General features: G+C 40.2%; 2 protein-coding genes across 2 annotated transcripts; one reads left to right on the top strand and one right to left on the bottom strand.

The window, feature by feature from the left end:
* Nucleotides 1-1,523: 1,523 nt before the first annotated feature.
* kifbp (kinesin family binding protein) lies at nt 1,524-4,852 on the bottom strand. Its single transcript, XM_014180205.3, has 7 exons — nt 4,368-4,852; nt 4,016-4,114; nt 3,719-3,798; nt 3,451-3,634; nt 3,087-3,180; nt 2,856-2,968; nt 1,524-2,759 (listed from the first exon to the last, which is right to left on the bottom strand). The coding sequence occupies exons 1-7, from the start codon at nt 4,815-4,817 to the stop codon at nt 1,881-1,883; spliced, it is 1,899 nt and encodes a 632-aa protein (XP_014035680.2). The 5' UTR covers nt 4,818-4,852; the 3' UTR covers nt 1,524-1,880.
* Nucleotides 4,853-10,116: 5,264 nt separating this feature from the next.
* On the top strand, nt 10,117-17,566 carry LOC106589795 (interferon regulatory factor 1). The gene is made up of 9 exons (XM_014180136.3): nt 10,117-10,209; nt 10,690-10,788; nt 10,988-11,087; nt 13,782-13,961; nt 14,799-14,891; nt 15,033-15,182; nt 16,836-16,882; nt 17,008-17,101; nt 17,238-17,566. Exons 2-9 carry the CDS (start codon nt 10,702-10,704, stop codon nt 17,315-17,317), a joined length of 831 nt encoding a protein of 276 aa, XP_014035611.3. The 5' UTR covers nt 10,117-10,209; nt 10,690-10,701; the 3' UTR covers nt 17,318-17,566.
* Nucleotides 17,567-18,691: the final 1,125 nt, after the last annotated feature.

Raw genomic sequence — 18,691 nt, 5'->3', positions numbered from 1 at the left:
CTGTCTTGTCTGTCATCTCTCTATAGCACAAATGGAGAAAAGATCATTCCTCTTCATTGGGCTGAGGTTGAGGTTTCATCCTACAGCCCAGTCACACCAAGTGGAGCTAAATGCCTCCTACAGCCTCGTTGGCATCTTGCTCAGGAGAATTCACATGGTAACAACACAAAAGCCCCATCCGGGTGGTTTTGCATTCAAAGTATATTTACAGAGCTGAAGTGGCAATAAATCTTGACACAGAGACACATTTATGCCTCTTAAAATGTAAGCAATATAGGTCTGTAATTAAATCCTCCCAGCTCCTAAAATGTACAATTATGTACATCTAAGTCACAGAGCTATTATACATTTTCCTATGTAAGTCATTTATTACATGTTTATATGAATGTTACAATAAAATGTTTCCTTTATAAAAAAATAAGTATTCATGGATATGATCATCAAACATTTGTGAACCTTTCAAAGGGGAACTAAGATGAATTTAAGTTTCTGCTCTATCCTGTAGCAGAGCAATGATTGAGATACAAAACACTGTTAATCAATAGATAGACGCTGCTTAACAACATTCTTCTTGGTAGCTTGTCTGTGAGGAACTAATAATTTGGTAATAGATTAAGCGTGTCAGATGTTTTTATATTCAGCTATGAACACATTTATACATTCATATTTGAGTGAAGGTTCAATTATCTAAAAAACTATATATATAAATGAGGATGGGCGTGTGTATGCTTTTATTTATCACAGGAAAAGATTAAGTGTTTCATACTAAGCATGGCCACATCTGCTAATACAGATAGCAGACGGGTGATTTCCAATTAAAGGCACAATCTGATATTTCATCAGCCTGGCCCCTGCCACTTTGTTTGGTAAGCTAAGAGATGTGGTTGAGGAAATGTAACACCATTCAAAATTCATATACAGAGCTATAGACTCAAGGACTGATAGTTCATGACATCAACATAATACCTTTTATATATACACTTTCTTTCAAAAACTAAAATTGTTACAAAAACCTAAGCAATGGAGGAAGTGTCTTAGATATGGGTTTATGATAGGGTAAGACATCTATGCTTGTACTAGCCTGAGAGCAATGGGTATATTTACATTTCAAATTAGTATAGTACTGACAATGAAGTAAGGTTCTTGTAGTACTACTAACATAATGAAGTAGTTAGATAAATAACTTCCACTGTAACCTCTGCCCTGTACCCTCTGCCTGTGGATATTATTTATAAAAGCATTGCATGAATCTATCATGTATTTGCGAGTCTAATAAAATTGCTTTTGATGAAAGCATTTCATGCAATTCTATGTCAGGAGCGATTTGATGAGTAACAGCGCCCTCTTCAGTTTCCTTATAAGCCCTACTCTCACTCCGACGTGGCCCTCTGACGCAGCAACATTCGATTTGATACTGTATTAAAAACACAATTGACACTTGCTGGACAAGAACACATAGATCGTCATAATCAACCTAATTGTTGAAATTAACTTACAATTATAATTTGAGAGACAAGTAAAAGTGATTTGCTCCTTATGTTTATTTTGGGTTGTCAGTTGGAAATAAACCGAAAAACATAATTTTAAAACAAATATCACATCAGTTAATTCATGTTTCCATTACATTGGTTTTAGCTACATATCTACATACCATACAACATAAGTTATCTGCTAGAACAAATAAATTAGGCAATGAATGTGTTATCGTGCACATAACTAATTGTTTTAAGCTATTAAAGGTGTGGTTAATTGGTCCAAGAGTAACAAGTTACACAGTGACATCAGGAAATGCAGATGGGGTTGAGGAGAATTACATATGGAATATATGATAGGGGTGTTTAAGCAAGCTTTGTCATGTAGCGTTTAGGACACATTTAGAGTCAGTTAGAGGAGGCCAGATTTGCCTGGAGTCGGTTGATCTTGAGGGGCAGAAGGCTGACCATCTCTTCGCTCAGCTCCAGCTCTGTCTCGATGGCGCTTTTAGCCTCTGGGTTGTCCTTGCAGTACTGGACCACAAAGTTGTAGCACTCCAGGGCGCGGTTCAGGTTCTCCAGCTGAACGGTTTTGCTGGACGAGATCAGCCTGCTGTGGAGACGAGCCACCCGGAACTTAGCCACCAGTGCCGGCCTCAGCACCTCGTCCTCCAGTTTGTCCGGCCATTTGCCCTCTGGCGAGCGGACGGAGTCGAGGAACATCTGGTAGAACTTGGTGGAGGAGGAGCAGAGGTGGTTAAACTTCTTGACCGTGTGCGCATCCAAGTCGTCCTGCTTGTTGGCCACGGCCAGCTTGAGATCCATCATCTCGTAGTAGGTCTCAGCCAGCTCAAACTGCAGCTGGCGGCAGACAAGGAGGTAGTACTGGGCGTTCAGGTCTTTGCAGATGGGCTCCATCATGTCCACACGCCGCTTGTGCATCTTGCAGCGCCGCTCCAGGTCCTCCTCGAAGAAGGCCAGGGCCTTGAAGAGAGCGCTGTGGTCCTGCAGGATCTCGATGTGGTCTGTGACGTGGCCGTCCATCTCAAAGTACTCCTTGGCTTGATTTACGTAGGTCTGGCCAACCAGGAAGATGGCGCGGGCTTCCTCAAAGTCCACAGGGAAGACACAACTCACTTTCTCCTCCAGGCCACAGATGGAGTCAAAGGTGTCACTGGAACCAAACAGAACAGCACTCTTCCTTCCCCTCTCCTTCTCCTCCTCCTCCTGTAGCCGTGTTGCTCTCAGCTCTGCCTGACGATCCATATCTAGCTCTCCAATGTTGTCCTGCTCAGACCAGTAGACATAAGAATAAGATATTGTCTCACAATTATTGGCTAATCATCTACAGAATTACATTTGATCTGAAGATATCTAAATTACCTCGAGAAGTTTCTTGGCATCTTGCAACAAATTAAGACAGTATTTTATCCAACACCTAGCTATTTCAGCTCTCTTCTGTCTAAGTTGGTCTCGCTTCTCAGCTTCAGCTTCACCTAAAGAAAAAGGTTTGAGATGTGTATTAATGAGTATTGAATGAAAGACAACTTTACAAACATTTCAGAAAGAACATATACTATCAAGGTTGAGTATATGAATTCAGAGTGAACTTACTCTCCTGGGCAGCGGCTTCTGAGGGGACCTCCCCGGCCAGGTCTGCTATGACACTGGCAGCAGATAGACAGTGCCTGCCCTCCATGTAGAGGGTCTGGGAAGAAGAACAAAATATATGAGATTAATCCATAGTTAATGTTCGGTATTATGTCATGTTTCATGTGGCCCCCCTGGAAGAGTAGCTGCTGCTTTCGCACCATTATTATTATTATTATGAGATCTATAATAAATACAAATAGAAATGGGGATCCTATTAAAAATGCCAAATATCATTATAAAGAAATCAAGTCATGTACTGACTGTAAATACATGACAAGTCATTCATCTTGATGAAGACAACACATTTTTACAGTTTATGATTTACCTTGGTGATGTAATATTGTGATAGCGTGGCTGCATTGATGGCCCATTCCAGAGGAATGAACTGGTTGAATTTCAGCTGTCTCTGCAGAGTGCTGTGGCAGTAGCCCCCAGCTTTCTCATACTGCTCCAAGTTCTTGTACACTTGTGCAAGATAGTACAGTGTGTGGGTATAAGCCATTTCAAATCTGTTTGAAGAGAGGGAAAAGTTCAAAAGAGCAATGTCATTTATGAAATTGTTGAAAGACTCCACAACAGTGTGATGTCCTTACCTCTTGGTCCTCTCCTGTTGGGGTAATGCTTCTTCCTCTGCCACAAAGAACTCGGTGAGGTCCATTGGGGGTTGCCCATCCTATGGTGTGAATAAAACAAAACAACTGATCATCCCTTCAGCATTTTCAAGGTCACAATGATTAAACATAGAATTAAATCTGACAGGACAATAATCCAGAATGCACTGCGGCTGGCCTTCCTGATGAAAGATGATGATGCTGCTGTTTTCTGTTCTCCCAAAATGAACCTAGCTAAGTAGGTAAATTATGCATCTAGACAGTGGCATGACTAGCTACCTCTTTCATGTACCGAATATACATTGCTTCTGCAGTTTCCAAAAATCCTTGGGCTTTCTCAATTTCATCCCTGCCAGCCCACAGAATGCCCAGTTGATTCTGTAAAAAAAAAAAGACACGCAAACAGCCACGTCAGTTCACAGTATTTGACTAGCTACTTAATTCATTATCTTTAGCTAAAGTTAGACAATGTGTGTGCATATTTAATTATACAAATATTATGCACTGGACTGCTGGTTGCGGACTAAATTAAAGATTGCTAGGTGTTCTATACTGCATTGTTGAGGGAGCTGCACTTTTTCATACCGGCTGTAAACTGTGTATGTGACGAATACAATTTAATTTGATTTACCCTGACTTGGATGAACAAAGACACGTTCTCTGGTGATATGCTGCACTTCTCCAGCAATGTCATGCAATTCATTAAATGTTCCTCTCCAGCAGACAGCTCTTCTGTTTCCACGTGGTTTACACCAAGATAATACTCCACCGCCCCGAGTTTAGCTGCTCTTGATCCGGCTGGGGAATCTCCACAGTGGCCTCTCCCAAAGCCGTCCTCCATTCCTCCGTCAACGGGCTGCTCTGTCGGGCGCTGGTCGGCTTCATCATTGACGCTCTCGTTTTCACCGACATCGAAATTCTTCAACGAGCAGTAAATCTCTCTCAAAAGCTCCCTTGCCTTATACTTCGATCGAAAAGGGTCATTTTCTGGGTCTTTTCTTGATTCTACTTCAGATAGATCTTGAGCATTATTAAATTTGTCGCAAACTGCTCTCCACTCATGACTGTATGTGGAAGCCATGTTTGTTATTTCAGTATGACTCAACCGGGGACCCGTAGTTGGGGTGCTCAGGGTCGTGTCCATTAGGACATACCGTTGCTAAACGTTCTGCAACATAAAACAAAAACTAGCGTTTAGTGTTGGACAAGTTCAGGTAGTCCCTCCCTGTTTCAGTCCGTCTGGTGCCTAATGAATAGAACCCAACGTATAAAGAAAGCTAGGGAAATAAAGAAATAATGAGATTCACAAAGGAATCTCAAAAGCTGTTTTTAATTGACAATTTAACTAGGACTAATTTAGCTAGGCCTAATCTCTCAAAGATGATAACAAATTGAATTAAATACAGCGGTTTACACCAAGATAATAATACAGCAGGACAGCTTTTTTTCTTAAATGATCCCACTCAACTATTTATACAACTGACTAAATTCTGCAATTACCACACTGTTTCGGTTTAGAACATGCCTGTTTTGTCCAACTACACCGAACAAAAATATGAACGCAAAATGTAAAGTGTTGGTCCCATGTTTCATGAGCTGAAATAATAGGTCCCAGAAATGTTCCAAAAGCACAAAAAGCTTATTTCTCACAAATATCGTGCACAAAATAGTTTACATCCCTGTTATTGAGCATTTCTCCATTGCCAAGATAATCCATCCACCCGACAGGTGTGGCATATCAAGAAGCTGATTAAACAGCACGATCATTAAACAGGTGCACCTTGGGCTGGCGAAAAAAAATTGCAGTTTTGTTACACAACGCAATGGGTGTCTCATATTTTGAGGGAGAGTGTAATGCTGACTGCAGGAATGTCCACCAGAGCTGTTGCCAGAAAATTGAATGTCCATAAGCCACCTCCAACGTCGTTTTAGAGAATTTGGCAGTACGTCCAACCGGCCTCACAAATGCAAACCACGTGTATGGCATCGTGTGGGCGAGCGGTTTGCTGATGTCAATGTTGTGTACAGAATGCCCCATTGTGGCGGTGGAGTTATTGTATGGGCAGGCATAAGCAACGGACAATGAACACAATTACATTTTATCGATGGCAATTTGAATTCACAGAGATACCGTGACGAGATCCTGAGGCCCATTGTGCCATTCACCAGCCAGCATTACCTCTTGTTTCAGCATGATAATGCACGGCCCCATGCATGTTTGGGATGCTCTGGATTGACGTGTACAACAGTGTGTTCCAATATCCAGCAACTTTGCACAGCTACTGAAGAGGAGTGGGACAACATTCCACAATCAACAAACAGCCTTATTAACTCAATGTGAAGGAGATGTGTCGCGCTGCATGAGGCAAATGGTGGTCATAGCAGATATTGACTTTTTTTTTTATCCACAGCCCTAACTTTTTTTTAAAAAGGTATCTGTGACCAACAGATACATATCTACAGTTGAAGTCAGAAGTTTACATACACCTTAGCCAAATACATTTAAACTCAGTTTCACAATTCCTGACATTTAATCAGAGTAAAAATTCCCTGTTTTAGGTCAGTTAGGATCACCACTTTATTTTAAGAATGTGAAATGTCAGAATAATAGTAGAGAGAATGATTTATTTCAGGTTTTATTTCTATCATCACATTCCCAGTGAGCCAGAAGTTTACATACACGCAATTAGTATTTGGTAGCATTGCCTTTAAATTGTTTAACTTGGGTCGAACGTTTCAGGTAGCCTTCCACAAGCTTCCCACAATAAGTTGGGTGAATTTTGGCCCATTCCGCCTGACAGAGCTGGTATAACTGAGTCAGGTTTGTAGGCCTCCTTGCTCGCACACACTTTTTCAGTTCTGCCCACAAATTTTCTATAGGATTGAGGTCAGGGCTTTGTGATGGTCACTCCAATTCCTTGACTTTGTTGTCCTTAAGCCATTTTGCCACAACTTTGGAAGTATGCTTGTGGTCATTGTCCATTTGGAAGACCCATTTGCGACCAAGTTTTAACTTCCTGACTGATGTCTTGAGATGTTGCTTCAATATATCCACATCATTTTCTTTCCTCATGATGCAGTGCACCAGTCCCTCTTGCAGCAAAGCACCCCACATGTCAATATAGGACTCGTTTTACTGTGGATATAGATACTTTTGTACCTGTTTTCCTCCAGCATCTTCACAAGGTCCTTTGCTGTTGTTCTGGGATTGATTTACACTTTTCGCACCAAAGTACATTCATCTCTCGGAGACAGAACGCGTCTCCTTCCTGAGCGGTATGATGGCTGCGTGGTCCCATGGTGTTTATACTTGCGTACTATTGTTTGTACAGATGAACGTGGTACCTTCAGGCGTTTGGAAATTGCTCTCAAGGATGAACCAGACTTATGGAGGTCTACCATTTTTTTTCTGAGGTCTTGGCTGATTTCTTTTGATTTTCCCATGATGTCAAACAAAGAGGCACTGAGTTTGAAGGTAGGCCTTGAAATACATCCACAGGTACACCTCAAATTGACTCAAATTATGTTAATTAGCCTATCAGAAGCTTCTAAAGCCATATTTAAAGGCACAGTCAACTTAGTGAATGTAAACTTCTGACCCACTGGAATTGTGATACAGTGAATTATAAGTAAAATAATCTGTCTGTAAACAATTGTTGGAAAAATGTATTGTGTCATGCACAAAGTAGATATCCTAACCGACTTGCCAAAACTATAGTAAGTTAACAAGAAATTTGTGGAGTGGTTGAAAAACAAGTTTTAATGACTCACACCTAAGTGTATGTAAACTTCCAACTTCAATTGTATCGATATTCCTAGTCATGTGAAATCCATAGATTAGGTCCTAATGAATTCATTTCAATTGAATGATTTCTTTAATTTAACTGTTACTCAGTAAAATCTTGGAAATCATTGCATGTTGCATTCATATTTTTGTTCAGTATAGGCTGTTTTTTCAGACATTAAACAGACCATGCTTAATGAGTAGTGTCAATGTTTTATGACTCTGGTCATCACATATTTGATTATCACTTATCACCCAGCTGTTTAGAATAATCTTCATAATAGCTACTTCACTTACCTGCACATCATGGAATCCTCAAACCTCTGTGTGCTCACACTGACAGGTTTCATTAAACCCCAGGTGCCCACACTGACAGGTAGCCAGGTTTCCTGAGAAGTGCATAGTGGGTAGTAATTTCAAGGGAACCCTGTGATACTTACAAGCTTTCTGCGAAAAAGCAGTTGCTTATCAACAGATATTTTGTTGATAGTATGACCATCTGTAATTCCTCTATATGGGACTATCCAAATAAAGTGTGACTCAGTATCATAGCACACTATCCATTTATATTTATCACACAACATTCATGTAAGATATTTACTGAAATTATATCTCAAAATGTTTTTTTTATCTTCTCAATGGAAATCAAATCAAATGGTATTTGTCACATGCGCCAAATACAACAGGTGTAGACCTTACAGTGAAATGCTTACTTACAAGCCCTTAACCAGCAATGCAGTTTTAAGAAAAATAGGTGTTAAGTAAAAAATAGATGAGTAGAATATAAAAAATAAAGTAACAAATAATTAAAGAGCAACAGTAAAATAACAATAGGGAGGCTATATACAGGGGGTACCTATACAGAATCAATGTGCGGGGGCACCGGTTAGTTGAGGTAATATGTACACTACCATCAAAAGTTACAGAACACCTACTCATTCAAGGCTTTTTCTTTATTTTTTACTATTTTATACATTGTAGAATAATAGTGAAGACATCAAAACTATGAAATAACACATATGGAATCATGTAGTAACCAAAAAAGTGTTTGAGATTCTTCAAATAGCCACCCTTTGCCTTGATGACAGCTTTGCATACTCTTGGCCGGGGCAGCAGGTAGCCTAGTGGTTAGAGCATTGGACTAGCAACCGAAAGGTTGCAAGATTGAATCCCTGAGCTGACAAGGTAAAAATCTGTTGTTCTGCCCCTGAACAAAGCAGTTAACCCACTGTTCCTAGGCTGTCATTGAAAATAAGAATTTGTTCTTAACTGACTTGCCTAGTTAAAGAAAGGTTAAAAAAAACTGTTTCAGCTGGAATGCTTTTCCAACAATCTTGAAGGAGTTCTCACATGCTGAGCACTTGTTGGCTGCTTTTCCTTCACTCTGCGGTCCCACTCATCCCAAACCATCTGAATTTGGTTGAGGTCGGGGTATTATGGAGTCCAGGTCATCTGATGCAGCACTCCATCACTCCCCTTCTTGGTAAAATAGCCCTTACACAGCCTGGAGGTGTGTTGGGTCATTGTCCTGTTGAAAAACTAATTTTCGTTGCACTAAGCCCAAACCAGATGGGATGGCGTATTGCTGCAGAGTGCTCTGGTAGCCATTTGGGTTAAGTGTGCCTTGAATTCTAAATAAATCACTGACAGTGCCACCAGCAAAGCACCCCGACACCATAACAACTCCTCCATGCTTTACAGTGGGAAATACGCATGTGGAAATCATCCGTTCACCCACACCGCGTCTCACAAAGACACACCGGTAGGAACCAAAAATCTCCTATTTGGACTCCAGACCAAAGGACTAATTTCCACTGGTCTAATGTCCATTGCTCATGTTTCTTGGCCCAAGCAAGTCTCTTCTTCTTATTGGTGTCCTTTTAGTAGTGGTTTATTTGCAGCATTTCGACCATGAAGGCCTGATTCACACAGTCTCCTCTGAACAGTTGATGTTGAGATGTGTCTGTTACTTGAACTATGTGAAGCATTTATTTGAGCTGCAATTTCTGAGGCTGGTAACTCTAATGAACTTATCCTCTGCAGCAGAGGTAACTCGGTGTCTTCCATTCCTGTGGCGGTCCTCATGAGAGTCAGTTTCATCATAGAGCTTCATCATAGAGCTTAATGTTTTTTGCGACTGCACTTGAAGAAACTAATTTTTGGGGGATTAAAAACAGTGTACGTGAAGAAAAAAGACCTAGAATTTCATTTCCTCAGACCACCTTTAATTCTACAATGTAGAAAATAGTAAAAATAAAGAAAAACCCTTGAATGAGTAGGTGTTCTAAAACTTTTGACCGGTAGTGTACATGTAGGTAGAGTTAAAGTGACTATGGCGGTACTCAAACTATCTTCATTAGCTTAAGGAAATGCTCAAATTAAGCTTTGTTGTCTTGTCTGATGGTCCACATCTTGGCCACAGACCAGTATTTGACCACTGACCAGTACTTTCAGACAAATATATCATGCTGCAAGTCGTTACAAACTCGTTCTTTTGTGTCTGGGTGTCACATTTCTGTATGTTGTGTAGTTGGAGGAGGGGCCTTAAAGGGTGCTGAGTGAAGGTAGATTTCCCTTGAAATTCCTACGCACTTCTAAGGAAACCTGGCTACCTGTCAATGTGGGCACCTGTGGTTTCAGTAAACCTGTCAGTGTGAGCACACAGGAGGTTTGAGGATTTCATGCACTGGTAAGTGAATTAGCTATTATCAACATTATTCTAAACAGCAGGGTGATAAATGATAATCAAATATGTGATGACAGCTATCACAAAACATAGACGCCACTCATTAAGCATGGTCTGTTTAATGTCTGAAAAGCATTCTAGTTGGACTAATTCAGGCATATTCTAAATCGAAACAGTGTGGTGATTGCGGAATTGAGTCAGTTGTGTAAATAGTTGAGTGGGATCGTTTAAGAAAGAAATATGTCCTGCTGTATTTATTTCTATTTGTTATAATCTTTCTGACATTCACCTGACAATGTAGGGTCATTTCACACCTCATTTCTAATCACACACACACACTAATCAAGCACAGTTCTGAATTCTGACCCCCCACCCACCCCCACCCCACCCCGGACAACACGTTGATGTAGTTGAACAAGGTACACATCCATTTTGTGCAGTGTACTTTTGTCATGTGTGAACTAAGGCAGACTGCAACCCTAGGCTCATTAGAAGATGCAAAAAGGTCGTCTAAGACTGCGACCCTGGCTTGAGAAGCAGATACAGTCAGGGAAATACACAGGTCTCACCTGGCTTGATGAGGTGAGATATTGTTCCGCATGTTTTCAATCATTTTACAGAAATATTTTCATAATCCAGATTGTCAGTACTTTTGTTCTTTTAAGTCCACTCTCTAATGGGGGTATCGCATCGTTCTTTTGAGAATATACTGCTTTTGTCACAGTTCAGATGGGAAAAAGTGAATGGTAAAACATTTTGACTGCTCTGCTTTGAACTTTAGACAGCTCAAGTTTTCCAGATTCCTTGGAAGCATGCGGCTCGACATGGTTGGAATATAGACAAGGACGCCACTTTGTTCCAAAACTGGGCAATGCACACAGGTAAGAAGCAAGTCCAGACACCAATGTACAAAGCTCTCTGATTGCACAACGCAACGCTATCTTCCATCAAGGCATGAACGTATTATGTACAGTTGAAGTCGGAAGTTTACATATACTTAGGTGTGAGTCATTAAAACTCGTTTTCAACCACTCCACAAATTTCTTGTTAACAAACTATAGTTTTGGCAAGTTGGTTAGGAAATCTACTTTGTGCATGACACAATACATTTTTCCAACAATTGTTAACAGACAGATTATTTTGCCTATAATTCATTGTGTCACAATTCCAGCGGGTCAGAAGTTTACATACACTAAGTTGACTGTGCCTTTAAACAGCTTGGAAAATTCCAGAAAATTATGTCATGGCTTTAGAAGATTCTGATAGGCTAATTGACATCATTTGAGTCAATTGGAGGTGTACCTGTGGATGTATATCATGGCCTACCTTCAAACTCAGTGCCTCTTTGTTTGACATCATGGTAAAATCAGAAGAAATCAGCCAAGACCTCAGAAAAACATTTGTAGACCTCCACAAGTCTGGTTCATCCTTGGGAGCAATTTCCAAACGCCTGAAGGTACCACGTTCATCTGTACAAACAATAGTACGCAAGTATAAACACCATGGGACCACGCAGCCGTCATATCACTCAGGAAGGAGACGCGTTCTGTCTCCTAGAGATGAACGTACTTTGGTGCGAAAAGTGCAAATCAATAGCAAAGGACCTTGTGAAGATGCTGGAGGAAAAAGGTGCACTTCACAAAATAGATGGCATCATGAGGAAAGAAAATTATGTTGATATATTGAAGCAACATCTCAAGACATCAGTCAGGAAGTTAAAGCTTGGTAGCAAATGGGTCTTCCAAATGGACAATGACCTTTCCAAAGTTGTGGCAAAATGGCTTAAGGAAAACAAAGTCAAGGTATTGGAATGACCATCACAAAGCCCTGACCTCAATCCTATAGATCATTTGTGGGCAGAACTGAAAAAGTGTGTGCGAGCAAGGAGGCCTACAAACCTGACTCAGTTACACCACCTCTGTCAGGAGGAATGTGCCAAAATTCACCCAACTTATTGTGGGAAGCTTGTGGAAGGCTACCTGAAACGTTTGACCCAAGTTAAACAATTTAAAGGCAATGCTACCAAATACTAATTGAGTGTATGTAAACTTCTGACTCACTGGGAATGTGATGAAAGAAATAAAGTGGAAATAAATCATTCTCTCTACTATTTTTCTGACATTTCAGATTCTTAAAATAAAGTGGTGATCCTACTGACCTAAAACAAGGAATTTTTACTAGGATTACACCTCAGGAATTGTGAAAAACTGAGTTTAAATGTATTTGGCTAAGGTGTATGTAAACTTCTGACTTCAACTGTATTCCCAAGTCCCACATGTTCCATCTCTAAAGCGAGTTAGAATAACAGCAGTACATTTATCAGTTTGCATTGTTGCAATATGATAATTTTTTGCCCACGCTACAGATGGCTATAACAGTCCGCTAATACAGGACTAGTAAAGGCACAGTGCACTACTTTTGGTAAACAATATTGTTTTCAAAAGATAATACCTTTTTATTTTTATTATGATTTTTCAGGGGGTTCTGCAGCAGCCTCAGCACCCCTACTTCCTGCGGCTATGCATGACCCTGGGGAATTAACTTTTTTCTCATCTTCCGTGTTCAATGGCCATAGCACCTGGAGCATTTCCAAACAGCAGTGTTTTCATGCATTGTCATTCAAGCAGAGATTCTTAGGAAGCCCTCATAAGCTATTTGCCTGTAAACACTGTTGTCACACAAGCCAAACCACATTTTTGTGACGCTACTCTGAAAATATAGTTTACCAAGCTACCAATAACTTCACACTGGAAGAAGTTAAGCTACACTAAAGCTAGCCTTAAGAAAAATAGTTTACTGAACTGAAGTTACTTAGAAAAAGCAGTTCACTACATCCAAAATACTTAGTGAAAAATGATCATATGTAAACTGAAATGTCATCGATTACAAATTGCAAGAGCAAATTACTTTGGGGTCATCCGTTAACAGAATGTTTAATTTAGCCAATTCAACACAAAATACTATGTTTTAAGTGAGAATTAGGTGGTCCTGATGCCAAAAAGAAAGGAAATTCTTGCCTACTTCACCCATATTTTATTTTTGCAGAAAAAAGTAGTGTTTAGTTCCAGTAGTTAGCTACACCGCTACAAGGCGAGAATATAACTAACTACTGAAAATACTGCATAGATTAGAATTCAGTTGAACTACCACCCAGTTACTGCAAAATGTAGTTCAATTACTAGTTGAACTACATGTAGTTCACTACTACCCAACACTGTTCAGATCTATGGATGGTCAAATGCAATTCAATTGTTGTGGATATGGATAGTTTTAGCAATGGTTGCTATTTTTTGCTGTACAGACAAGGGCAACAAATTGACCAATTTGAGCGTGCGTTTTCAAAGTCAGTACTCGGAACCTTTGGGATAAATAAAATAAAATTGAATTTGTCACATGCGCCGAATACAACAAGTAACACACCTTACCGCATACTTACAACCCCTTAACCAATGCAGTTCAAAAGTATTTACTAAATAAACTCAAGTAAAACACTACTTCCTCGTCCTTGCTTATATGTAAAATGACACAGTTCACAGGTTTGCTTTGATGAACTAATTGTATCCCTTCGTTTCAAGGCAGATACAAACCTGGGATAGACAAGCCTGATCCTAAGACATGGAAAGCCAACTTCCGATGTGCCCTGAACACTCTACCCGATGTGAAAGAGCTACAGGGCAAGAGCATCAAGAAGGGCAGTAATGCCTCCAGGGTTTACATGATGCTGCCTGTTGTTAAACGTACTGAACAAAGAAAAGGTGAGTAGCTTTAGAATGCATGCTTTAAGTTGTTTACAATGTTGGGTAAGTTACTCTGAAAATATAGTTTACTAAGCTACCAATAACTTCACACTGGAAGAAGTTAAACTACACTAAAGCTACCCTTAAAAAAGTTTACTGAAGTTACTTTGAAAAAGTAGTTCACTACATTCAAACTACTTCGTGAAAAATTATCATATGTAAATCAGATATGTCACAGACTACAAATTGCAATTACAGATCAGTTTGGGGTCATAGGTTAACAGCATGTTTAATTCAGTTTATTTAACCCAAAAACAATGTTTAAAGTGAGAATTAGGCAGGTCTGATGAAATTCTTGCCTACTTCACCCATATTTTATTTTTGCAAAAAAAGTTAAGTGCAGTTCCGGTAGTTAGCTGCACGGCTACATGGCAAAACAAGTAATTAACTACTGAAAACACTACCTACATTAGACTTTAGTTCAACTTCCACCAAGCTACTGCAAAATGTAGTTCAACTACTAGTTAAACTACATCACAGGAGGTTGGTGGCAACTTAATTGGGGAGGATGGGCTCGTGGTAATGGCTGGAGCGGAATGTGGAATGGTATCACATACACCAAACACATGATTTCCATGCATTAAATGCCATTCCAGATATTATTGTGAGTCATTCTCCCCACAGCTGCCTCCACCGAACTACATGTAGTTCACTGCTCCACAACACGGGTTGTTTATCATATTAAGTTGATTTAAATGATCAAGAGTATACATCTCAGTGATGGAATATAGTTCACTGATAATAATAATAAGTCATCATGTGTTGTTTCCTGTCCCTTTCTTTGTTCCTGTCTAGGACCACAGAAGTCAGACGTTGATATAAAACAGAGTCCGATCTCCCTCTCAGAAAATGAGGCATGTACTTGTGTTCCACTGGATGGGTTTGCAGGTAGGGACAACTCACTATATAGAGTATTGGCAGAAAGTCACCGTCCTGCATTCTCTTATGGTGTGTTGATTAGTGCATTGGGGTTCTCTTGATATCAACTCAAACTAGTGTTTAAGCATCCTCCCGTCCCCGTTTCCATAGAGGTTTTCCTGAAGTACAGAGGTGGACAGACCAGTCACAACCCGGCTATGTTTCATGTCGAGGACAACTACCCTCCCAACAACAACAACGAGGAAAGATCACCAGAACAGCCCTACTCTCACCAGTCTTCCTTCACACCTGAAGCGCAAAGTAAGAGCTGCATATGCAGGTTGGCATTTATTGACATGACTCATGTACCGCACGGTGGGAACTAGCTGGCACAGCCAGTTATAAAATCTGATTTGAAACCTAACCACACCCTTTACCCTAACCACACTGCTAACCCTAATCTTAAATTAAGACCTAAAAGCTATTTTCTGTTTTCATGAATTTTTACAATACAGCCAATTTTGACTTTGCATCTAGCAGAAATCGCTCAGTTCTGCCTACAGGGCAAGACTCATGACAATAAACGCCAACTTGCAATGTACAGTGCCTGCAGAAAATATTCACAATCCCTTGACTTTTTCCACATTTTGTTGTTACAGCCTTAATGGACTATATTGAGATGTTGTGTCACTGGCCTGCACAAAATACCCCATAATGTTTTACACATTTTTACAAATGAATAAAAAACTAAAAGCTGTCGAGTCAATATATTCAACCCCTTTGTTATGGCAAGCCCAAATAAGTTCAGGCGTAAATATGTGCTTAAAAATTTACACGGACTCACTCTGTGTGCAATAATGGTGTTTAACATGTTTTTTTAATGACTACCTCATCTCTGTATCCCACACGTACAATTATCTGTAAGGACGCCCAATCGAGCAGTGAATTTCACAAAGACCAGGGAGGTATTGCAATGCCTCGCAAAGGGCACCTATTGGTAAAAAGCAGACATTGAATATCCTTTGGAGCATGGTGAAGTTATTACACTTTGGATGGTTTATCAACACACCCAGTCACCACAAAGATACAGGCGTCCTTCCTAACTCAGTTGTCGGAGAGGAAGGAAACCGCTCAAGGATTTCAACACAAGGCCAATGGTGACTTTAAAACAGTTAGAGAAATTAACTATGTCCTGAATACAAAGTGTTGTTTGGGGGGAAATCCAACACAACACATCACTGAATACCACTCTTCATATTTTCAAGCATGGTGGTGGCTGCATCATGTTATGGGTATGCTTGTCATCGGCAAGGACTAGGGAGTTTTTTAGGATAAAAAGAAACAGAATAGAGCTAAGTAGAGGCAAAATCCTAGAGGAAAACCTGGTTCAGTCTGCTTCCAACAGACACTGGGAGACAAATTCAACTTTCAGCAAGACAATAACCTAAAACACAAGGCCAAATATACACTGAAGTTGCTTACCAAAACGACATTGAATGTTCCCGAGTGGCCTAGTTACAGTTTTGACTTAAAACCGTCTTGAAAATCTATGACAAGACTTGAAAATGGCTGTCTAACAATGATCAACAACAAACACGACAGAGCTTAAATAATTTTTTTAAAGAATGTGCAAATATTGTACAATCCAGGTATGCAAAGCTTTTAGACTTACCCAGAAAGAATCACAGCTGCCAAAGGTGATTCTAACATGTATTAACTCAGGGGTGTGAATACTTATGTTAAATTAGACATTTTTCTATTCCATTTTCAATAAATGTACAAAAACTTTAACTTTGTCATTATGGGGTATTATGTGTATTCAGGCTTTAACACAAAATGTGGAATGAGTCAAGGGGTATGAATACTTTCTGAAGGTACTTTATAAAGCTAAAGTGTCAATATTCATACAAAAGTAGTTGTGTATTTTTTTTCTATAAATGATAGAAAAAAATTGTCTTATTTGTACCTATACAGAAAACTCTGATGCTGATGACAATGAGCAAGCAGAGGCAATATTCAAGGTAAACTAGCAGTTTCTATAATTTCAGAGGGGATTTGTGTAAGCTTGTTACGATGTATAATATGAACATACATTATAACATTCCATGCAACTACAATTTCAAACCAGTGATATGTGTTCCTGCAGATAGTTAATCACCTAAAACACTTGGAGCACTGGAGCCAGTCTAATGACAACAGAAGCTGGAGGGCAGCACACCCCAGCTGGGTGGACAGTTACTGTAAGTAAGGCACTTGGCAATCGACTAATTTTCTCTTCATTCCCCAAGCGGACAACTTTTAAGTAGTTTCCTCACAGATATGGTTCACATTTTGGGTGGTAAATCCTTTTTAATACGTTTATCCTCCACTCTACAGGTGAGGATATGGATTACTTGGGGTATCCCGTGGACACTAACTCCTACACATACAGTGCACAGCAAATACCATTTCTATAAGACGAGTGGGAGCAACATGCATCAAACAGAATGCCAAGATAAAAATCAATGAAAAAGGAGGATATACAGTGGGGCAAAAAAGTCTTTAGTCAGCCACCAATTGCACAAGTTCTCCCACTTAAAAAGATGAGAGGCCTGTAATTTTCATCATAGGTACACTTCAACTATGACAGACAAAATGAGAATTTTTTTTCTCCAGAAAATCACATTGTAGGATTTTTTTATGAATTTATTTGCAAATTATGGTGGAAAATAAGTATTTGGTCAATAACAAAAGTTTATCTCAATACTTTGTTATATACCCTTTGTTGGCAATGACACAGGTCAAACGTTTTCTGTAAGTCTTCACAAGATTTTCACACACTGTTGCTGGTATTTTGGCCCATTCCTCCATGCAGATCTCCTCTAGAGCAGTGTTGTTTTGGGGCTGTCGCTGGGCAACACAGACTTTCAACTCCCTCCAAAGATTTTCTATGGGGTTGAGATCTGGAGACTGGCTAGGCCACTCCAGGACCTTGAAATGCTTCTTACGAAGCCACTCCTTTGTTTCCCGGGCGGTGTGTTTGGGATCATTGTCATGCTGAAAGACCCAGCCATGTTTCATCTTCAATGCCCTTGCTGATGGAAGGAGGTTTTCACTCAAAATCTCACGATACATGGCCCCATTCTTTCCTTTACACGGATCAGTCGTCCTGGTCCCTTTGCAGAAAAACAGCCCCAAAGCATGATGTTTCCACCCCAATGCTTCACAGTCGGTATGGTGTTCTTTGGATGCAACTCAGCATTCTTTGTCCTCCAAACACAACGAGTTGAGTTTTTACCAAAAAGTTATATTTTGGTTTCATCTGACCATATGACGTTCTCCCAATCCTCTTCTGGATCATCCAAATGCTCTCTAGCAAACTTCAGACGGGCCTGGACATGTACTGGCTTAAGCAGGGGGACACGTCTGGCACTGCAGGATTTGAGTCCGGCGGCGTAGTGTGTTACTGATGGTAGGCTTTGTTACTTTGGTTCCAGCTCTCTGCAGGTCATTCACTAGGTCCCCCCGTGTGGTTCTGGGATTTTTGCTCACCGTTCTTGTGATCATTTTGACCCCACGGGGTGAGATCTTGCGTGGAGCCCCAGATCGAGGGAGATTATCAGTGGTCTTGTATGTCCTCCATTTCCTAATAATTGCTCCCACAGTTGATTTCTTCAAACCAAGCTGCTTACCTATTGCAGATTCAGTCTTCCCAGCCTGGTGCAGGTCTACAATTTTGTTTCTGGTGTCCTTTGACAGCTCTTTGGTCTTGGCCATAGTGGAGTTTGGAGTGTGACTGTTAGAGGTTGTGGACAGGTGTCTTTTATACTGATAACAAGTTCAAACAGGTG

Source organism: Salmo salar, chromosome 28 (assembly GCF_965601325.2).
Source record: "Salmo salar chromosome 28, fSalSal1, whole genome shotgun sequence".
NCBI classification, from domain to species: Eukaryota; Metazoa; Chordata; class Actinopteri; order Salmoniformes; family Salmonidae; genus Salmo; species Salmo salar.
Note: the sequence above shows the minus strand (reverse complement) of the source record. Positions and strands in the feature narration are given on the sequence as shown.